The 22,879-nt window shown below is 39.5% G+C and overlaps 4 protein-coding genes across 4 annotated transcripts in view; 1 reads left to right on the top strand and 3 right to left on the bottom strand.

The window, feature by feature from the left end:
• LOC119727981 overlaps positions 1-10,781 on the top strand; it is a 71,673-nt gene extending 60,892 nt beyond the window's left edge. The window contains exons 36-46 of the mRNA XM_038200062.1: positions 95-145; positions 540-716; positions 1,744-2,060; positions 2,767-2,911; positions 4,511-4,675; positions 5,938-6,114; positions 7,656-7,828; positions 8,224-8,367; positions 8,967-9,111; positions 9,669-9,839; positions 10,720-10,781. Of these exons, the coding sequence (XP_038055990.1) occupies positions 95-145; positions 540-716; positions 1,744-2,060; positions 2,767-2,911; positions 4,511-4,675; positions 5,938-6,114; positions 7,656-7,828; positions 8,224-8,367; positions 8,967-9,111; positions 9,669-9,839; positions 10,720-10,781 (1,727 nt within the window). The remainder of the gene's footprint in view (positions 1-94; positions 146-539; positions 717-1,743; positions 2,061-2,766; positions 2,912-4,510; positions 4,676-5,937; positions 6,115-7,655; positions 7,829-8,223; positions 8,368-8,966; positions 9,112-9,668; positions 9,840-10,719) is intronic.
• A 518-nt stretch (positions 10,782-11,299) lies between these two features.
• Positions 11,300-12,641, bottom strand: LOC119729342 (lactose-binding lectin l-2-like). Its single transcript, XM_038201967.1, has 2 exons — positions 12,344-12,641; positions 11,300-12,139 (listed from the first exon to the last, which is right to left on the bottom strand). The coding sequence occupies exons 1-2, from the start codon at positions 12,639-12,641 to the stop codon at positions 11,955-11,957; spliced, it is 483 nt and encodes a 160-aa protein (XP_038057895.1). The 3' UTR covers positions 11,300-11,954.
• Positions 12,642-18,406: 5,765 nt separating this feature from the next.
• Positions 18,407-20,511, bottom strand: LOC119727980 (lactose-binding lectin l-2-like). The gene is made up of 3 exons (XM_038200061.1): positions 20,500-20,511; positions 19,338-19,650; positions 18,407-19,117 (listed from the first exon to the last, which is right to left on the bottom strand). Exons 1-3 carry the CDS (start codon positions 20,509-20,511, stop codon positions 18,933-18,935), a joined length of 510 nt encoding a protein of 169 aa, XP_038055989.1. The 3' UTR covers positions 18,407-18,932.
• Positions 20,512-21,617: 1,106 nt separating this feature from the next.
• Positions 21,618-22,127, bottom strand: LOC119728150 (CD209 antigen-like protein E). Its single transcript, XM_038200222.1, has 2 exons — positions 22,022-22,127; positions 21,618-21,816 (listed from the first exon to the last, which is right to left on the bottom strand). Exons 1-2 carry the CDS (start codon positions 22,125-22,127, stop codon positions 21,632-21,634), a joined length of 291 nt encoding a protein of 96 aa, XP_038056150.1. The 3' UTR covers positions 21,618-21,631.
• Positions 22,128-22,879: the final 752 nt, after the last annotated feature.

Here is a 22,879-nt window from a genome sequence, read left to right as displayed (position 1 = left end):
GGCTTGTGAATTCATGCATATATTTATTATCTCATTTTCAGGCTAACATTTTCACTCATTGCTTTTAACATTGTTTTGTTGTCTTTTGTCGCAGGAGTTGAGCCTGGATTTGAGGGGGAGTTGTGTGGTGACTGGTACTGCCCAAGTAAGTCAAACGTTTTTTAAAAAATGGGACAAGTTTTCTCCAATTTTAGTACTAGATATATCTTGTCATATATCAACTAATTAAAAATGACCAATAAATCGATAGTGAGACATTAACTATGATCTTCAAAACATAATCCTGAACATAATTTTGATGAATTTGAAAACATTTGAAACAAGACAACTGGACTAAACGTAGATAGAGAACAGTTTCATGACCTATCCAGTTCGCTTCCTTAGCTCAGAACGGGCGTCTCAAAATCTCCATGTCTCAAAATTTCCATCAATCTATAATTTTGTTGATTCAGAAAATCTTTTAAGTACAATGTAAAGCTCTCTAAAACTCTGAAAAGATGGTTCACATAGTTTTAAAAATATATACTTTTTCCCGCTAGTCCATGGGAATTTCTCAAGCTGGACGGAGAGTGGGCAATGCAGTGTTGACTGCGGAGTCGACGGGACCATCATACGCAAACGCAACTGCACTGACCCTGCCCCGCAGTACGGCGGCAATGATTGCGAGGGGATCACCGAGGAATGGATCGGATGCAGCTCTGTTAAAACCTGCGGAAGTAAGGCAACAACTGGGCAAATTGTCGATAATGATAATGTGCTTATGTAGCGCTTTATACCAAAGGTCTCAAAGCAATTCACAATTATTATCCCTGTTCATGTGGCCATGGGGGAGTGTGGCCTCATGGTTAGGGTTCGTGACTCGTGATCAGAGGGTCAGGGGTTGTTATCCAGCTGCTGGTCATATGTTGTGTCCTTGGGCAAGCCACTTCACCCCAACTTGCCTGGTCTCTCCACCCAGGAGTATGAGTGGGTACTGGCATTAGCTGGGGAGTAACCTGCGATGGACTAGCATCCCATCCAGGGGGAATAGAAATATTCTCAGTCGTTTCATGCTACTGAAACCGGAGATAAACACCGGCCTGATGGGCTACATTGGTTCATGACAGACTTTACTTAATACTCAACAGGCCATGAGACCAGTTTTTGCAGCAGCTCGAGATCAGCGCATTGTAGTCTCTACCCTCAAAGGTACCCATTTATACTCCTGGGTGGATAGAGGCAATTGTAGCAAAGTGTCTTGCCCAAGAACACAAGCACCATGTTCACGGTCAGGGTTCAAACCCACATGAGTCGAACACCATAACCGTTGTTCCACCAGGCTCCGCTAAGGTTAACTGGAATTTTGAAGTTCTGAATTTGAAAACGATGGTTAGATGTCTTGAAGATGTAGTCACTCCTAGTTGGTTCAAACAACTAATTTTTTATGGACTTATTTTACATCTTAGGTATGGACAATAGATGGCGCTTTCCGACCATTTTCGAAATCGAGCCCCAGTGGCGGACACACTGCGTGCGCGTATTGGTTCGTGCGTGTATGTCACGGACGACACATGACCAATTGTATTCCGAATGTGCTCATTTCTGTAGCATCTTCGCGTGAGCGTCAGGCATCATTGGCAGTGCATTGGAATGTCTCTCCTAGTGGTCTCCCCAACTCTCTTATTTAAACTGTTGAGGGGGTACGTGTGCATGCATGAGTCTGTAAGTTGATTGATTTTATCTAATTGCGTGTTGCCTTACAAGGTGATGAAGACAGCGCCCTCGGTGTCCAAGAAGGGAACATCACGGATGCCTACCTCTCCGAGTCCAGCTGCAGCAACAACGACACGACCTGCGCGACCGCGGCCCGCTTTGGCAACACGGACAACACCCGCTGCTGGATACCGGCCAGCAACGATACCAGTGAATGGTTGATGGTGGAGCTTGCAGATGGCGTCACGCTGCGTGCTGTTGCAACCATGGGGAGGCTGTCTGACGCCAGCTACGTGACAGAGTATCTCATCTCATACAGCAGCGATGGAACTTCGTGGGAGCTTTACCAAGAATCAGGACAAAACAAGGTATGGGGCAGATAGTTGTCATTCCTGTCTCTGAAGAGTTTCCAAACTTTTTTCCTCAGTACTTTAATTTGTTGATAAAAGCGAACTTTAAGCAGCCATAACTTGTCAATGGAATGTCCGATTGAAGTGCAACAAACAGTATTCTAAGGAGAATTATATACTCTTTCCTAATACCCACAAACCCTCATTTCGACCTCAGCCCAGTTCCGTCTCATTTTGCCAGAACGCCTTGCAAGTTTGCATTCGCATGGGCATTCACTCCAAGAAAAAACCTACCGCTTCACAGTAGCAAAAGGCTAGCGTAAAAAAAGAGGACGAACCTGTGTTCACAGGAACGGAGTGCCCATCTCTCTCTTTCGTTAGTGATTGGGCCAGACTCATATGCTGCTGTGGGGGGATCGCCACACCTCCTCCACAGCGAGTCTGTTACCTTCCCAGCATTGAATGATGCCGGTACCCATTTAACACCTGGGTTGAGAGGAGTAATTGAGGTAAAGCGCCTTACTCAAGGGCACAACACACATTGCCATGGCGGGGCTCGAACCCACAACCTCACGATCATGAATCCTGTGCTCTATTGCTAGACCACACGTGGCAAGCGTAGCGCAAGTAAAATCCTTGTGGTGACGTAATTGGACGACCAAACAAAAAAGATTGTCTACACGTCACGTTTGACAACCCATGGATCATTTTGTGCTTGTTCCAGGTTTTCCGTGGTAACTATGACAACCAGAATCTGGTCCGTCATCCCGTGTCGATCAGTAGCAAGGTGTCTTACGTCAAGTTCCATCCGGTGGCGTGGAATATCCAGATCTGCATGCGAGTGGAGTTGTATGGTTTCTACAACCCAAGTAAGTGATGATTTTCCATCTCCCTACTACATGTTTTCCCTTTTCTTTTTTTGTTCCTGAACCTTTATGAGGTTATTAACCCTTTCCTTACTATGGGTGACTTTTGTCATCAAGGAACTACCCCCTGCTGCTACCATAGGCAACTTTAGTCGACCAGGAAACCACACACAGAACACCCTCAACACAGATTTATTCACTTCTTTTGAGCAAGCTGGCACGTTGGTATGTTTGGCTGCCCATACCTCAACCATATACCAGCTGAAAGAGTGTTTTCGGATCATTCTAATGATGTAGTTTATTGATAGTATTATTACAAACATTTAAGAAAAGTGCTTCAAACTATCCCGAAAAGTGCTTCAAACTACATTGAGGTATGGAGTGCCGTTTGGTCATGTGGTCAAATGGCTTGCAGTTTGATAACTGGGACCAGATGAACAAACAGGCATAACTTTCTTATTTTTGCACATATGGCCTTGATTTTTACATCACAAAAAAGTAAAGTTAAGCAACAAACTTTACACACAACACTTTGGTTTCAAGCACTCCTTGGCAGTGAAAATCTGGGTTGATAAAAGTGAGTTGTCAACTTGTGGTCCATTTTTCACGCTCTAGTGATTTCCGCATGACTGAGCAAACAATTTTGTTCTGGGGAGAGCCAAGTCAGTGATCAATGTGGTAAAAGCCTGAGTCACACATTTACGGTTTGGAGCTACGAATCTCCACGGTTTAAAATTTATGAATAACCGAGGGAGTACCGTATTCACCCTTAGTACCTCCGTGGTTATCCGTCATCTTCCTTGGGTATTCATGGAGGGGCTACGGAAGTTTGAAACTGTTCCAAACTTCCGTGGTGAATCGTCATGAAAATCAATCTGCAGTGCAACCGTTGGACATCCGTAGGACAACCATACCGATTGGTAATGCTATTCGTGGCTAATCGTACATATTCTTGGAGATTCGTAGCTCATTCGTGGTAGAAATCTCTATAAATTTGCTACAAATGTCCTACGGATATGCCCTGATGTGCTAGGGTTCTGCTAAGGTTGTACTATGAGTAGCCTTGCTTTATTTGTAGGAGAACCTGGTCATCCGTTGCCCAATCGCAGACGACTACGGCGTTAACGTCATTAATAGTAAAACTGTCAATATTCTTCACCAATCCGTCCATATTCTTGACAAACCGTGGTGTATTCATAGAGAAACCGCAGGACAGTCGTGGCTATCCATCCTGAAACCCTGGTGCATTTTTAAAAAGTCGATTTCTCCACAAATCTTGACGGTTCATTGTGATTGATTGATTATTGATAAACCGTGGATACATAGCTCCAAACCGTAATTGTTTGACTGGGGCTTTAGGAAAGGTTGATATCTTGTGTATGTTTTGACACTAAGTGTTTATGCAATTTTTTTTTTTCATGAGTACCAGAAAAATATTATTTCCAATTGACTGTAAAAGGAAACCACCTTCTTAACAAAAGTTTGCGTTCACGTTCGGTATGAGCCGGACTTGAGTCAAAATAAATTTAACTCAAACTTTGTAGAGCATGTCTCTTCCCCTAGTTGAAATACTTGACCTTATATTTTGATTTGTTGCCTCAGTTGACGGTGAATGGAGTGCTTGGAATTCCTGGGGTGAGTGTGACGTCACGTGCGGAGGTGGCACTCAGTACCGCAATAGGACATGTGAAGGGACCAAGTACGGCGGCAGTACGTGCTCAGAATCAGATCAGGACAGCCAGGATTGCAACATCAACCCTTGCCCAAGTAAGAATATGTATTAACTTGTGTGCTTGCAAAGCCAACCGTTACCCAAGTGAGAATATGTTCGCCAACCCTTGCCCAAGTGAGAATATGGTTTAACCTAGAGTTTTGCAACACCGCCATTTGCCCAAGTTAGAATCCGTGCGACACCAATCCTTGTGCATGCCTAAGTTAAAGAATTAATTTTAACCTGTGTGCTTGAAACGCAAACCCTTGCCCAAGTAAGAATTCATATTAAAGGTGTACTGTCGTAACATTTTCTAATTTTTTTTCTAAGTTCAAATATATTTTGTTTTAAATTGCTATTTTCCTATTACACTTCTGAATTTCAGTTGAATGAAGTGGCCCTGCAATTATAATAATCTGTCACGTCAGTGCAACAAGGTCGTAACTTGATTCTGCAACAAAGTTGTATCTCGCGCGAATACGCTTCGTGCAACAAGGTTGTATCTCGCGCATCACGACATCCGTTGACTTTGTGTGTACATCTGGGTTATTTTATGCAAGATACGACCTTTTGACATTGAAAACTCGCATTTCATGTACATGACGTCACATGCCGTTTTAGGAGATACGACCTTGTTGCACAGACATGACGAATTATAGAATAATTACTTTATACATTTTGATTTATTGACGGCCCAACAATACTGAAGCATTCCAGGATAGACTGGTTCCTGCCCCTTCCAGCATCGTTAATACCGGGAACCAGTCTCCTCGCAGGACGGATATTTAATAAGCGCAAAATCAAACCAAAACTAAAGACTTTTGTAAAAAGGTTACAGATGCTCCAAGTAGTTCTATAGTGGAACGTCGCTATACTGAACACCGCTATACCAAACATTCAGCTATACTGAACTCAATTTGTTGTTAAAAAATGTTAACAGAAAAGTGACAAGTGGCTATTATTTCCCCAAGGAATAGAAGGAGAAAGCCACCCATTGCTGCAGGTAGTAAGCTCGAAAACTGTGTAATTACATAATTCAATAGTCAGCACGTGTTCAAAGTCGTCTTTCAGTAACTACCAGGGCATGCAGGGTGAAGTTCTGAAGGGCGCTATTTATTGAAGAGTGACTTCCGAGCACCGGCAGCTTAAAATCGCTATACCGAATGATTGCTAATACGAACAGTTTGGATCCCGCGGTTTTCGTTTTAGCAGCGTTCCACTGTTTTCCATTTCCACTGATTGCTTTGGCACCGTGCCAAGGAAACCTATTTATGAAATCTAGTTTAAGAAACTTTTGTGTTGGATCTGTCTCTCCTAGTTGATGGAAGTTGGGGTTCATGGACAACCGTCATCGGTTGCAGCGTTAGCTGTGGAGCCGACGGTATCTACTACAGGACTCGTGCCTGTGACAGCCCGTCAGCACAGTACGGCGGCGCTAACTGCACTGGTGATGCTGAAGACTGGGAGGCCTGTACATTACAGGGGCCATGCGCAGGTAAACATCCCGATTTTCGTTCCTAGGTCTCCTTGTTCGATCACATTTGTTTTCACATCGCGCACTTGCGTGAGAATGAAAATGATAACGAAGCGAAGATGTACCTACATGCATCTGATGGATTCTAGAGTTAGTCAGGCTTGTTTGAATCATGCTTGAATACAGGTTTTATCAATGATCATCTTAGATTTGTTTGTAAATGAGAATTAGTCCTTCCAGTTTATTTTAAAGAAATTGTGTGTCCCAAAGACATTTTAGTCTCTTATTAAAGTTTCAGTTTTTACCCATGACCGCCACAAAATTTGTACGAGTGCTCCCAGTTCCACTAGTCAACTTGTATTTTAGATTTTTGGAAGTGAGAGGTCAATTTTTGGCACGATATTTCTCTTTCACATCATGCAATTTTTCATTTTCCATCAATTAAGATGCTAGAAGCAATTTACAAAGTCCTTTTCCGAGGGCGATTTTCTCAAGAAATCAATGTACCAAAAATAATTTCAAAAACTCCCATCACGCTAATTTTCCTGTTCGAGTTGTCCGGAAGTGGGCCACCAGGGGTCAACTTTCAGACTTTATTGTAGTAAAGTGTCTTGCCCAAGAACACAAGCCCCATGTTCAGGATTTGAACCCACGTACTCGTGCACATGAATGGAACATGGTAACCATTGGACCACAGGCACTGCACTATTATGGTGTGTTTTTGTATACTGGAAGTTCTTGTGTTTCTGCTCATGTATGCTTAACCCTAAAAAGGGCCTTGACTTTTTTCGAGATGGCTTTGAAAAATGTTTTTTTCGTGACCCGAGCTGTTATGACTTTTTAGCCTCGAGCCTTGCGCATCTTTTGATACCCAAAAAATGAAAATCTGACCACGGGTTGCCGCGCAGCGGAAAATTTTCCCGCACTACGCGCCGTGAAAACTGAATTTTCCCATATACGTCGTGTACACAGAGCAGAAATTACCATTCATACATATGAATAATCCAAAATCCTTTGACCTACAGTCATGAAATTTCGTAGGCATGTTCATGATGAGTTGCTCTATGCATGTACCAAGTTTCAAAAATTTGCATCACTCGATGGGCGAGATCTTTGGGGGGGGGGCGGAATCCCCCAATTGGGTTCGAAAGTGGCGCTATTTTGCCACGTTGTGGAGGGATCGTTTTTCAAGATGGCTACCGTTCGCTTTGGGGAAAATAGGAGTTTTCTTCTTTGGGCGAGAATCTCGAAAAGTCAATGGTCAACCCACCAAAAAATGAAAAGAAATTGAAAGATGACATGTCTATCATCATTTTTCTGTGCAGCTTAAATACCTGTGAGAGTTCTGAGTATTTTTAAAAGAATTTTGAAGTATGGGCATTTAGCACTAGTGGCTATGGGAATTTTTTTGCAAGGTTGCACCCTGAACTCCATTGTGGAAACCATCTTAGCTACAACTGATTGTAGCCCTGTCATGCATCATGAGTGCTATCTTAATCAAAGTTATGATGAGTATCGTAAATGCAAAAATCAACCGCTGTTTCACGTTTGCCTCTTGCTAGGAGATGAAGACACATCGCTAGGTGTGGCAGACGGTTCCATAACAGACAGCCAGCTGACTCAGTCCAATTGCTCCTCCAGTACCGACCATTGTGCTACCTGGGGTAGACTGGACGACAGTGATACCAGTCATTGCTGGATGCCGATGGATTCAGATCTGGATCCATGGATGCAGGTGGGTTGAATGTATACATTTGCTTATCAAATTTTTAAGACCATTTCGCTGACAAACTTTTTATTGCCACATTCGGCAACAAAAATTTGAAATAAAGTACATTTTGAAAATTAAAAAGCCTGCCTTATGTAAATTTTCTGTCTATTATTTGTTAATTAAATTAAACAGGTTGATTGAACAGGGTAATTGAACAGAATACTGTTCAGTAAAAGTATCTAAAGTAAACAAAGTATAAAGTATAAACAACCGACAGAAAAACATTAAAAAAAGATAATTTTTTTCCCCGTCTAATTGAATTAAAGTCATATCTCCGACTTCAAATTTTTCAAAGGTTTTGATCCAAACTTTCCTCCTTAATATGTAAATGTCATTTTTTCTTTTTTTACCGTATACAGGTTAACCTTACAGATGGTGTCACTCTGAAAGCTGTTGCCACTCAAGGCAGACCCTCTGACACCAACTACGTGACTTCTTACTACCTGCAGCTCAGCGACGATGGCAGCAGTTGGAGTTACTACGAAGAGGATGGGAATGCGAAGGTGGGTATTGGTAGTGATATAAATCTCATTCATATTCATGACCTACCTTTTCATTTTCATTGGTGAGCTGTTACTAAACTTCATACATATGCAGGATCTAGTTTTTCATTGTAATTGGTGAGCTGTAACCAAATCTCATACATATTCATAATGTAGTTCACATTGTGACTGGTGAGCTGTAACCAAACCTGATACATATTTGTGATCTAGTTTCTCATTGTAATTGGTGAGCTGTAACCAAACCTCATACATATTCATAATCTAGTTCACATTGTGATTGGTGAGCTGTAACCAAGCCTGATAAATATTCATGATCTAGTTTCACATTGTGATTGGTGAGCTGTAACCAAACCTCTTACATATTCATGATTTAGTTTCATACTGTGATTGGTTAAACATTACCAAACCTAATACATATTCATGATCTTGTTTCACCTTGTGATTGGTGAACCATTACCAAACCTCATACATATTCATGATCTAGTTTCAAATTGTGATTGGCCAAAGGCTACTGCTTTTATATTGAATCCAAACTGACCTATTCAAACTAAGAACAAATTAACTCAAGGCGTATTGTATACATTTTCATTCCTGTGCAGCTGTTTCAGGGGAACATTGATAACACCGACACTGTCCGTCATGAGCTGAGCGGCTTATCTGCAGTCACCCTAGTTCGATTCCTACCCAAGTCCTCCAATGGCTCTGTCTGTCTGAGAGTGGAGCTGTATGGAGCATTCAACCCAAGTAAGAAATCTTAACATCTAACAACATAGAGCAAGTTTAGGCGAAAACTGTGGTTATTGGTTGCTCTAACTTCACTCGAACGGAGCCGTTCTTTCCATGAGGTCTAAAGTCGAGACAAGTATTGCCTTGCATGGTTGCCAAGTAGAGCTGCAATTGTGTGAATAATGAAGGACACAGTAACTACAATATAGCCCAGAGAAACTTTGCACAAAGATAAAGAAGTGAAACAGAAAAATAAAGCTTGAGCTAAGGTTCAGTCAGTTTTTAATCTGTGTTTTCTCTAATGTCTTTATTGTACCGTTTCTGCTCTTATGTAAAATTCTGATGCCTCGTAAAAAGGTTCACAAAAGACAAACGGTAAATGTAATTAACTGCCTTTTTTTCACACAAGGTTACTAATGAATATGTCATTCTTACAAGGTTTAAAATGTTCAAAACTTCAACTTCGTTTAAAAAACAATGGCTCTTTTGCATTATTGCAGTTTTTGACTCGCCCTGTATAAACCATCATCTGGAATAGAAGTAGATGCCTGACAATATTTCTTTGTAACTTGCAGTTGATGGCGTTTACGGTGATTGGTCGGCTTGGAGTACATGCCCAGTGACCTGCGGAGGCAGCATCCAATCACGATCCAGGACCTGTGATGACCCTTCGCCCAAGCACGGCGGCGCTAGCTGCTCAGATGCATCCACAGACACCCAGGAGTGCAGCACCAACAACTGTCCAAGTAAGTTTTTTGTTGGTTTTCCTTTCTTGTCGTAGTCGAAGTGTTTTTGCACAAATTGCCGTATCACTCAATTTTGCCCAATCAATTTCGGCTGACTAGAGAAATTTACCGTGTAGAGAGGACTTGGCAAGTGTATTGAAGTACAATATATCCTCTGTAAGAGTGTGGCCTAGTGGTTAGCGTCAGTGACTCATGATCAGAGGGTCAGGGGTTCGAATCCAGCTGCTGGCCATATGTTGTGTCCTTGGGCAAGCCACTTCACCCCCACTTGCCTCTCTCCACCCAGGAGTATAAATGGGTACCGGCATTTAGCTGGGGAGTAACCTGCGATGGACTGGCATCCTGTCCAAGGGGAATAGAAATATTCTCAGTCGTTTCATTCCTAGGATACCGGAGATAAACGCTGGCCTGATGGGCTGTATTGTCTCGCAACAGACTTTACTTTTACCTCTCTAATAGACACATGAAGTCTAGCCCCCACCATAACAACTGATTCTAGATCTGCCGATGAGGTAGGCTAATCCAAGTTAAAACCAAGACATGTTTTCCATGCTTATATGCAGGAAAAAAGCACCATCTGTTTGTCAAAATTTGTTCCTCTCTTCTGTTATCCATTTTTTCTTGTTGAAATGGCATTTTCTTTGCAGCATTTAATTTGGAAGTTTCAATCCCATCGACCCCTGTCTATTTATTGTTTGTCACTCCGCCATTTAATTGTCATCTGTTTGTTTATCCGTCGTCCTTTGATTTCTTTCCTTGATTCAACGAATGCTTACAAATTATTTGTATTTTTATAATGTCAAGGCATTTTGCCGACACGACTTGTTAACCTTGGTTAACCAGTTCGTGCTGGGATTATTTTGGTTCTAACCGGACCCAGGCGCAGGATTGTTTTTCATGAACCTTGATGCCAGACAGATTCAGGCTGTCATCTGTGGGTAGCCACCCTGATATTTCCGGCCTCGCCCACTGCGAGCGGGTCGCAGACAGATATTTCCGGCCTCGCTCGTTGCGTGTTTATCTGTCATCCGTAATACTGCAAAACATTTGTGTGTATACACGTCGTCCGGCATGAACTGGTAATCTGATACGCCGTGCCCTCTGGAGACATGCACACAACAGGGAACAAAAAATTATATACGTCTCCATAGGGCAATTTCTATAGATGAATACGTCTCCACAAGGTTTACACGAAATAGATATATGGATTGTACTAAAAAACTAGGAATTTCCAAGGTATGTTGATCAGTCGCAAATGGTAGAGTTTTAGAAACGGGATATTAAGTCCGAATTTCAGCCAAGGAAATTAATTCTGGTTAAAATAAGAGCATTTTGAAACTGTACTTTCAAACTCAAAAACTTTAGTACACGAAAACAAAGAAATTCTCCACAAGGATACAAATTTCAGTATGGGTGAACTACTTTGTTTTCATGATATTGAAATGAAAAAAAGGGGGGGGGGAACAAGCTTATGCAAAAAACTCAGGACTTCAAGATGCATTAATCAAGTGCCACATAACAACTGAATTTATTTTGCTACTAATCTACAATACATATTGTGTAAATAGCTTTTTGTTTTTGGAAATTGAAGCATCAAAATTTACGACAAATGAATGACACAGCAACTTGATGACTATAGTGATTATGTCCAAATGGCCTGAACTTGTGACCAGTTGTTCACACATTGTGCTGTTGGCTATAATGATAAATAATTGAGTCTGTGACAAGACCGACCGGTAACCAGTGTTAGTATTAAAAAAGTAAATATGACGTTGCAAGACTTACAAAGTTTATGCACCAGTTATTTTCCTAATGTTAATATCCCTTGCAGTTACATGTACAAAGATGGTCAACTCAACAAAAAATAGACATTAGTCGAACAATGAAATGAAATATTATGGATGCTGCTGCAAGTGATGGTTTTGTACAATGTAACTTTTTCATCTTTCAAAATTGCTTGCCCAACATTTGCGATTTTCCGAATTGTTCAGTTGCATATTCATAGTACTGTCGTCATGATACCTTGCTTTTATGAGGGCTGTTATCTGCAGTAAAATAAAAAAGTTCCTATGCGTACTTATTTTTTTGATGAGCAGTCAGTGTTTTAGTTGACACTTAAAAGTGCAGCTGTGGTGCTGGTCGTTGGCAGATAACAGGAGCGAGATCGTCACATGGAACGTCATTCCAACCAGATTTTCCCGCTGCTGCACAATCTTCTCTTCCCCCGCCATTACTAGGTTCACCCTCCCTCCAGTTTCTGTACTCCACATCAGTAGTGCCATCTTGACACACCCATGTACCTGACACACAGAGAATATTAATGTCTGGTTTTATTTGGTTAGAATTTTACAGTAAAGCCTTAAAAATGAGAACCATGTTTGTTTGAAGTTTGAAATGTTAATAATGAAATGACTTTCCTTTCCAGAAAGAGAGAAAAATGGTTTCATATTAATATCTTGGAAAATAGAATTTATTCATTGTTAAAGCAATATAAGTTGACAAACCTTCAACTTGAAGATCATTACAGTTGATCTGAAAGTAGGGGACCAGGTTCTTCTGAAGGAAGTCAGTTTCCTCCTGAGACTGTGGCATGACCAAGACACTTCCCATCTTGATGCACTCCTGTTTTGCCTCAGCCCATGGTAGTTTCTCGCTGAGTTGCTTGTAGCATTTGTCATCCCACTGGCTCCAAGCAGGAGGACACGCCCCTCTAATGGAGGCCCCACACCTCTCATCACCAGTGCATCTGGTCATAAGACAAAGGCTTATCAAGCCAACGATGAGACGTTTAGGCAACATCATTATAAAATGTTACCAGACTGGTTCCCAGTGGTGAAATGAAGGGTATTATTGTCTTCTATCCTTTATTGTAGTAGTGCCCTTGACGATGCTGTAAATTTATTCTGCCTCAATGCACACAAAGATAATGGTTTATTCAATGGGACACATTAGCAATGTGCCTTTGGAGCACGTATCTGATACTTGTTTACTTGAATTGCCATGGTTACAACAATTTCACCTCCATAAGGAGTCCTATTAAAATTAATGGCTTGTTAGAAAGAGAAGGCTGATTTTATTGCTCCATAAAAATCTCTTGTATTGCTTTATGAATAAAAGCTAAGGTGCATGGTTGGAATATGTAAGGTATATTTATTGCATTTTGCAGAGTCATCAGAAAATGCCAAATTTGTCATTGTATTCTACCCTCAAAATTCATACCAATATATTTTAAATGCTGAATATCTCAGTGGTTTGTGTAAAGTTATAGAGCTCCTGTAAGTTCCTGTATACCCTCATGATACTAACAAAATCACATAGAAGGCCTTGCCAGTTCTCATACCACCGACATACTACCAATAGTAAGATCTCCAGTACAAGCATTTATCCATCAACAATTCAACACGAATGAACAGCCTCCCTCAGTCATCAGTGCCAATAATCTGGAGATGTATTTCAATCCAAAGTTTAGGCCCAAAACTCCTCATAGATCATTGTACCAATGCAAGAGATTTCATCTCAGGCTTTATTAACCACAAATAAAGCAACGATAACATTGAACAAAGGAGAAAAAAATTGCAGTAATGATTTTAACAAAAATGATGCCGTGCATTGAAAGTATTTACATATTTAGCCTACACAAGCAATCAACTCCACCAAATAGTAAAACAGAAGTTTACACAAGAATAGTAATTTTTCTATGCTACAGAATTATCTGTTTGAGAATCTTTTGTTACAATTCTTGCTTGTTAATTTAAAAGACAGAAGTGAAATTGCTCATTTTATAGCAACACTAAAAGATCAAGTATCTACACACTGCCACTATCTTCTTCCTTTTGGGAATTATTTTACTGTGTGAGCTACTACTTTGTCATTTTACACTAGGCTGTATCTAAAGGAGATCTTTTGAGATGTAATATTTAGATTTGTTTCAATAGTGACTGTGCCGTGCAGGCTTTTCAAATGACTGCATGGCAGAATATGGTATTATGGATGTGTTCAAACTGACTAACAAACGTCTTGCAAGATAACTGAAGCGTTTTTGTCTTCGTGATTATTGCTAATTGTAGAACAACAATGAAAGTCGGATTGAGAGTGTCTCTGTTTTTGGCTGATGGTTTTCCACTGTAAGTTTCAAAGGTGTAGTTTGGGTGCAGGCTTCGTGCACACTGCGGGTTGTTCCCGTTTGCAGGGGAAGTCATTCCATTGGCCCATGGTTGTCCAGACGACGGCACAATCCTCTCCAGCGTTGCTGAAGCCCAAGAAATTATCTGGTTGACCAGGGATCCAGTTCCTGAAGGTTACGCTCCGGGTACCCTCGCGACACTCCCATGAACCTAAAAAAGAATTGCAGAATATAAATTTGTGTGTGAAATTCATCGACAAAAATATGAACTCTTTGAACTTTTTCAATTTTCCACTGTCTAATGTATCTCTCATTCATCTAGACCCTATACTTTGAGTAGTTGAAACTAAGAGGGTTCTATAAGAAATACACTTTGTAAGTACCTTCCCTTTGAAGATCATTGCAGTCGATCCAAAACTGAGGACTGAAGCGGCTCTGAAGAAACTCAGTTTCCTCCTGAGACTGCGGCATGACCAAGACACTTCCCATCTTGATGCACTCCTGTTTTGCCTCAGCCCATGGTAGATCCTTGCTGAGGTGATTGTAGCATTTGTCACCCCACTGGCTCCAAGCAGAAGGACACGCCCCTCTAATGGAGGCCCCACACCCCTCATTACCACCAGTGCATCTGATCATAAGACAAAGGCTTATCAAGCCAACGATGAGACGTTTAGGCAACATCTTTTTCAGATGTTACCAGACTGGTGCCTTGTGGTAAAATGCACATTGCGTTCCCCTTTCTCAGATGTCATTCTGCAGTGCTACAATGGAAGCTGTATGGCAGTTAATTTTAAAGTGTTCACATTATTAGTGTTGCGCCAGTGGATACAAAAAGAATTCACACTTGATATTTTTCTAGTGAAATTAATCAATAAACTGCTCTGCGAATTTCATTCTGCCTGCAGAACTCTATTGATACAAAATTCATTCACTATATTTATGGGCATTGAAAGAGGTTGGTTACTACGACTACGGAGGACAGACGTCTTTGTTAGAGCTTACTACATTGCAAGTCAATATAATGGCAACTTGCATAATATTTGGCTAGTTGTTCAGAAGATGATCGTGCTATTGCTATTGATGCGTGAGGCACATTCTATGGACATGACCAGAGGGATGTTTCACAACACATGAAGTAAATTGTAGAACAAGATTGTTGGAAATTAGTGAATTTTTGACTTGCTTTGAATTTTTTGACCAAAAGGTATTTATGAAATAAATACCTGCTTGGATGGTTTTAATTAAACAAGTACGTTCAAAATTGGTGACCAGGTCCCTAGCTGGTATTGAACGTACTTGGTTAAAAACGGCCAAGCACATATTTATTCCCTTAGTAGCTATATCAGTGAATGCATTGGGTTCATATTACCAAGTTAACTCTGTAACAGAACTGATGTTATTTAACATGAAAATGAGAAAAAGACTTGAACGAAGGTGAAATTGAAAGAATCAGACAAAAAAATCGGAGAAAGGTGCTCCATAAGCAAAGGTATAACAAATAACTAAGTCTTGACTAAATACTGCAGCATCAGATTTTCATTTATTTCATGCCATCAAATTGTTACATTTCCAATTGAGATTATCTTACAAAAGGAAACGAAAATTGAAAAGTTCTGTATCTAAATATAATAAACATATAATTAAAATATTTTCCACCAGTACAAATTAAAAAAAGATACATTCATTCATGTATTCTGTGAGGACTACCAACATAATTATCTTTTTAAAACATTGTTTTTCATCATCTCAAATTGTATGCCCAAATTTTGTATTTGTCCAAGTGGTTCAATTGCATATATTCGTTCTCTGTGAAAAATTGCAGAGCAAAAAGTGAAACTATTTTCCAAATAGCACACATTGAAAAGATACATGCTTAAGACTAAGCACGGATCCTAGACACCAGGATAAGCGACTCGGCCCAACTTCTGGTTAGACGCGTGATAACGGCCTGTACTGGTGGCAAATACCATGAATACTTTTCAACAAAGACCACTGCGCGCGGTGGCTTTCAGATTTGCAAGGCTCTGCGCCCGATCTGGCCTATATCTTTAGCTTTAAGATGAACAATGAAATGTCGCTTTTGTTTCATCGGTTCGGCCTCACATCTCTCTAAAACTTTTTAATAAAAGCCTTATTAAAAACGAATTTTGGGTAAACGGTGTTCTCCTCGAAATTTGACGTTTATTTCCCAGGTAAATACTTCATCTATGATGACAAAAACTGCACAATACCATATGTTACCTCCTGAAGTATTAATTTCTAAAATAATTTGGAACAATTATATCTTAAATAAGAAGTAGTTATTGCCGTTTTAGATGTCATACAAAAACCCAACACAATGGCACATCTGGAAAATTCGCGATTATAAGCCAACGGGTATTAATGCCCGTTATCACGCGTCTAACCAAGTAAGGCACTTCCGTTTGGTGCATTTTGTACTAGAGCTCGAGAACAGTCGCTTATCCTGGTGTCTAGGATCCGTGGACTAAGTATCCTCTGAAGAGTACCACATGCATTAACAATTGTTTAATTATTACACTTGTAAATTGTTGTTCATTTTCTGAAAGTGTTTGCCCGAAGTTTGCGAGTGTCCAAATTGACTTTATTCAATTGCATATTCGAAGTACTGTCTATATATAGGATGCCTGGCTTTTCTGAGGGATGTAATTTACAATAAAAGAAACTGAATTGTTATGTTTTTATGACAAATTGGTTGTTTGTTGTCACTTAAAAGTGCAGCTGTGGTGCAGGTCGTTGGCAGATAGTGGGAATCTGACGGTCACATTGTGCATCATTCCAATCACCAGCAGGACTCACTACTGCACAATCTTCCTTTCCCCCGCCATTATTAGGTTCACCCTCCCTCCAGTTTCTGTACTCCACATCAGTAGTGCCATCTTGACACACCCATGTACCTGACACACACAGATAATATGTAATGTCAGGTTTTATTGGGCCTGAATTTTACTGTGAAGCTTTAGAATTGAAAATCATACGTTTCACGTTTGAAACGTTAATATTGAAATTACTTTGCTTTCCAAAAGGAGAGCAACATTGTTTTAACTGTGAACAATTTCTAAATGGAAGTCAGTTAATTTTAAGCAATATAAGTTGACAAACCTTCAACGTGCTCATCATTACAGTCGATCCAAAACTTGTCGATCATGTTCTTCAGAAGGAACTCAGTTTCCTCCTGAGACTGCGGCATGACCAAGGCACTTCCCATCTTGATGCACTCCTGGTTTGCTTCAGCCCATGGTAGATTCTCGCTGAGTTGCTTGTAGCATGTGTTACCCCACTGGCTCCAAGCAGGAGGACACGCCCCTCTAATGGAGGCCCCACACCTCTCATTACCACCAGTGCATCTGATCATAAGACAAAGGCTTATCAAGCCAACGATGAGACGTTTTGGCAACATCTTTTCAGATGTTACCTAACCGGTGCCCAGTGTTGAAATGAAGGGTATTATTGTCTTCTATCCTTTATTATAGTAGTGCCCTTGACGATGCTGTAAATTTATTCTGCCTCAATGCACACAAAGATAATGGTTTATTCAATGGGACACATTAGCAATATGCCGTTGGAACACGTATCTGATACTTGTTTACCTGAATTGCCATGGTTACCACAATTTCACATAACGAGTTCTATTACAATTAGTGGCTTGTTAGAAAGAGAAGGCTGATTGTATTGCTCCATAAAAATCTCTTGTATTGCTTTATGAATAAAAGCTTAGGTGCATGGTTGGAATATGCAAGGTATATTTATTGCATTTTGCAGAGTCATCAGAAAATGCCAAATTTGTCATTGGATTCTACCCTCCAAATTCATACAAATATATTTTAAATGCTGAATATCTCAGAGGTATGTTGTAAAGTTATAGAGCTCCTGTAAGTTCCTGTTTACCCTCATGATACAAACAAGATCACATAGAAGGCCTCGCCAGTTCTCATCCCACCGACATGCTACCAATAGTAAGATCTACAGTACAAGCATTTATCCATCAACAATTCAACACGAATAAACCACCTCCCTCAGTCATCAATGCCAATAATCTGGAGATGTATTTTAATCCAAAGTTTAGGCCCAAAACTCATGGACGACACACAACTCCTTATAAAGCATTGTACCAGTGCAAGATATTTGATCTCAAACTTTATTAACCACAAATAATGCAAAGATAGACATTGAAAAAAAGAGAATAACTTTTGGCAGTGATGAATGCAGCCAAAAACATGTAAAATTATGTTTAAGTGCATTTAGAATATATCATAGACTACAAAGACAATCAACTCCACGAAAAAAAATTAGTCAAACAATGAAATGATGTGTTATTAAGGATGATGTAATTTAGCTTCAAGTTATGGTTGTGTACAATAGAACGTGTTTTTTTTTTTAAGTTGTCAAAATACACTAAATTCAAAATTTGAAGAATGATCTCCTGGTAGATGTTGTAATACAATTAGTTATCTATATAAGAAAACCTGAATTAATTCTTATTCATAAATACCTGAGACAGTTTACCTATTCCAATTGGTCAAAGAGTACATTCATACATGTATTGTGCGAGGACTACCCATAGGATTAAACAAAAAAAAATTGTTTTTTCATCCTGTCAAATTTGGCGACAGAATTTTTGTGATTGTCCAAGTAGTTCCAATGCATATACTCACAATACGTTCTCTATGAATAAAAAAAAAGAAAATTAAGTGAAACTATTTTGCAACAAGCACAAACTATACAATAAAGATATATGTTTAGAACTAAGTATTCTATAAGGAGTACCTCATGCCTCAACATTTTTTTAAATTATATTTTTTAATTGTTTTTCGTCTTCTAAAATTGTTTGTCCAAAATTTGTGACTGTCCAGATTGTTCAATTTGATATTGACAGTACTACTGTACCTTTTGAGAGATGTTATTTACCATAAAAGTAAACAAAGATTAGCAGTCAATGTTTTTGTTGGCACTTAAAAGTGCAGCTGTGGTGCAGGTCGTTTGCAAATGACGGGATTGAGACCGTCACATGATATATCATTCCAACCAGATTCTCCTGTTGCTGCACAATCTTCTCCTCCCCCGCTATTATTAGGTTCAGCAACCCTCCAGTTTCTGTACTCCACATCAGTAGTGCCATCAAGACACACCCATGTACCTGACACACACACAGAATATAAATGTCTGGTTTAGTTATTTGGTTAGAAGTTTACTGTGAAGCTATAATAAATGAGAATCATTTTTGTTTGAAGTTTGAAATCTTAACAATGTCATGTCTTTCCTTTCCAATGTCATGTCTTTCTCTCAAAAAGGAGAGAAAAATTGTTTGCTATGAAAATCTTGGAAAAAAGAATGTATTCATTCATTAGTTGACAAACCTTCAACTTGCTGATCACTACAGTTGATCCAAAAGTAGGAGATCAGGTTCTTCAGAAGGAAGTCAGTTTCCTCCTGAGACTGTGGCATGACCAAGACACTTCCCATCTTGATGCACTCCTGATTTGCCTCAGCCCATGGTAGATTCTTGCTATATTTTTGGTAGCATTTGTCACCCCACTGGATCCAAGCAGGAGGACACGCCCCTCTAATGGAGGCCCCACACCTCTCATTACCACCAGTGCATCTGATCATAAGACAAAGGCTTATCAAGCCAACGATGAGATGTTTTGGCAACTTCTTTTCAGATGTTACCTAACCGGTGCACAGTGGTGAAATGAAGGGTGTTATTGTCATCTATCCTGTATTGTAGTAGCGTGCTTGAGAATGCCTTAAATTTATTTTTGCCCAATGCACGCATAATTTTGCAACGGCACACATTAGCAATATGCCTTTGGTACACGTATCTGATACTTGCATACTTGTATTGCCATGGTTACCGCAATTTCACCTCATGTTATTGTCACTTATCCTTTATTGTAGAAGTGCGCTTGACGATGGTGTCAATTTATTCTGCCCCGAATGCACGTAAAGATAATATTTCATTTACACATGTTAGCAAGCCTTTGCTGTGTGCCTTTGGAACATGTACCTGATGCTTATTTACTTGAATTGTCATGGTTACCACGATTTCTATGACTACAAGCATCGGTCTATAGATTATATTGTATTCATTCATTCATACATTTATTTCAATATTGCTGAAAATTGTAAAACACAAAACGATTCGATGAATGAAAATACTAAATTAATCAAAAAGTACTGTAAATTATTTATAGCATCGCTTCACGGATGAAAGCTTACCACCAGTACATCTGATCATGAGACAAAGGCTTATCAAGCCAACGATGAGACGTTCAGGCAACATCTTTATCAGATGTTACCAAACTGGTTCCCAGTGGTGAAATGATGATTCTTTTCTCTTTTAACCAATCCGTGATTGCAGTAGTGAGCTTGACGATGCTGTAAATATTTTTTTTCATTAACCACATGTATTCTCCTTATATATTCTGACTGAACGGACGCAAAAGGAAATTTCTAATTGGACATATTTGAAAGACTCTGCTTTGTGAGTTGGAAGCCATATAACTCATGTATATTTACCTCTGTTGCCATGATTACCAGTAGGAGACGTATGCATCCCCACTGTAGGCCAAAAACTAATAAATGACGTGCAACTCCTTACAAAGCAGCGTACCAGGCAAGATATAGCACCTCAGACACCTTTTCTAGTTTTATATGTGAGGCATTCTGGCAAAATGAGACGGAACTTTGCACATGTCTTAGTGGAAGAAAATGCAAAAATCAAATGGGAATGAACTTTGTTTGTGAACCTTTATTGATATTTGTAATCTTTGATATGTGAACTACACGTAATTTAGAGAAATACATTTTTTTAAAAAGTTTTTTTCAGGAAAAACAATTGGTATCTTTCCTTTTCACAGATACGAAAGTCAATACTTTAGAGGCCTTTTTTTCTCAGTAGTTTCCTTTTGAGCCATAACGTGTCAGAGGGGTGTTTTTACAAAACATGAAGTAAATGTTGAACAAAATCGTTGGAAATTTGTGATTTTTTGACTTGATTTGCATTTTTGGCTGAAAGATATTAATGAAATTGGAATAAATATCTGCTGGCCGGTTATAAACTGGTGGCCAGGTCCTTAGCTTGTTTTAAATGTACTTGTTTAAAAACTAGATTGAGATTAGGCCTATCTTACAAAAGGAAAAGAAAATTGAAAGTTCTAAAACTGAACTAAATAAATTTGTTATTAAAAATATTTCCGCAAGCACAAATTAAAATAGATACATTCACACAATGTATTCTATGAGGACTACCATTCAAACAAAAAAGTTCCTTTTTTTTCATTTTGTCGAATTGTTTGCCCAAATTTTGTGATTGTCTAAGTGGTTCAGTTGCATATGTTGACAACACAATTTTCCGTGAAAGAAAAATACACATAAGTGAAACTATTTTCCAACAAGCGCAAATTACAAAAAGACATTAGTTTATAACTAAGTATTCTATACGGAGTACCTCATGCCTCAGCAATCTTTTTTTTTTCTTCTTCTAAAATTGTTCGCCAAAAATTTACGATTGCCCTAAATTGTTCAGTTGCATATTCACAGTACTGTCTACATGATACCGTGCTTTTTTGAGGGTATAATTCACAATCAAAGAAAAGAAATTACTCAGTTTACTTATTTTTTGATGAACAGTCAGTGTTTTTGTTGACACTTAAAAGTGCAGCTGTGGTGCTGGTCGTTGGCAGATAACAGGAGAGAGATCGTCACATGGAACGTCATTCCAACCAGATTCATCCGCTGCTGCACAATCTTCTCTTCCCCCGTGATTATTAGGTTCACCCATCTTCCAGTTTCTGTACTCCACATCAGTAGTGCCGTCTTTACACACCCATGTACCTGACACACAGAGAATATTAATGTCTGGATTTAGTTGGTTAGAATTTTACAATGAAGCCTTAAAAATGAGAACCATGTTTGTTTGAAGTTTGAAATGTTAATAATGATTTTTTTTTCCTTTTCAAAAGGAGAGAAAAATGTTTTGCTATGAAAAACCTTGGAAAATAGAATTCATTCGTTGTTAAAACAATATAAGTTGACAAACCTTCAACTTGAAGATCACTGCAGTTGATCCAGAACCAGTGGTACACGTTCTTCTGAAGAAACTCAGTTTCCTCCTGAGACTGTGGCATGACCAAGACACTTCCCATCTTGATGCACTCCTGGGTTGCCTCAGCCCATGGTAGATTCTCGCTGAGTTGCTTGTAGCATTTGTCACCCCCCTGGCTCCAAGCAAGAGGACACGCCCCTCTAATGGAGGCCCCACACCTCTCATTACCACTAGTGCATCTGATCATAAGACAAAGGCTTATCATGCAAACGATGAGACGTTTAGACAACATCTTTTTTAGATGTTACCAGACTGGTGCTCAGTAGTAAAATGAAGATTCTTTTCTCTGATCAATTCGTGATTGCAGTAGTGAGCTTGACGACGCTGTAAATATTTTCTTTTCATTAACTAGTCTCCTTATTTATTCTGCCCCAATGAACACAAAAAGAATTTCTTAATTGGACAAGTTAGCAAGCCTACGTGCCTTTGCAGCACGCATCTGGTATTGACATTTACCTGAAATACCATGGTTACGACAATTTCATCTCCATTCAGAGCACTTCCTTTCAAAAATACTTGCTTGTTTATGCAAGCTAACGCCGATTGCAAGCATCGATCCAAAGAATTGAATGGAGGCGTAGGCTCATGCTTGGAATATACAAGGTTCCGATACTGCGTTTTGTAGAGTCATCAGAAAATGCCAAATTTGTTTTTTGGGATTCTACCAAAAAACACCATCAAGGTGTCCATGCATTCTGAGTACTATACACAAATCAAAATACTGGTAGTTTACGAAACAAGTCATACTTTATTTTCAGGAACATACTTTGAAATCCAGCATAACATCTGCAT

The sequence above is a fragment of the Patiria miniata genome, unplaced genomic scaffold, assembly GCF_015706575.1.
Source record: "Patiria miniata isolate m_02_andy unplaced genomic scaffold, ASM1570657v1 HiC_scaffold_20, whole genome shotgun sequence".
Classification (NCBI taxonomy): Eukaryota; Metazoa; Echinodermata; class Asteroidea; order Valvatida; family Asterinidae; genus Patiria; species Patiria miniata.
This window is presented reverse-complemented; position numbering and strand designations above follow the sequence as displayed.

Bases quoted from the DNA above. Each gene is read 5' to 3' on its own strand.
- LOC119729342 (XM_038201967.1), bottom strand. From the start codon at position 12,641: ATGATGTTGCCTAAACGTCTCATCGTTGGCTTGATAAGCCTTTGTCTT. The intron at 12,140-12,343 runs GTTTGTCAACTT...TCTGTGTGTCAG, and splicing joins TAATGATCTTCAAGTTGAAG to GTACATGGGTGTGTCAAGAT.
- LOC119727980 (XM_038200061.1), bottom strand. The intron at 19,118-19,337 runs GTTTGTCAACTA...TGTGTGTGTCAG, and splicing joins TAGTGATCAGCAAGTTGAAG to GTACATGGGTGTGTCTTGAT.
- LOC119728150 (XM_038200222.1), bottom strand. From the start codon at position 22,127: ATGGGAAGTGTCTTGGTCATGCCACAGTCTCAGGAGGAAACTGAGTTT. The intron at 21,817-22,021 runs GTTTGTCAACTT...TCTGTGTGTCAG, and splicing joins CAGTGATCTTCAAGTTGAAG to GTACATGGGTGTGTAAAGAC.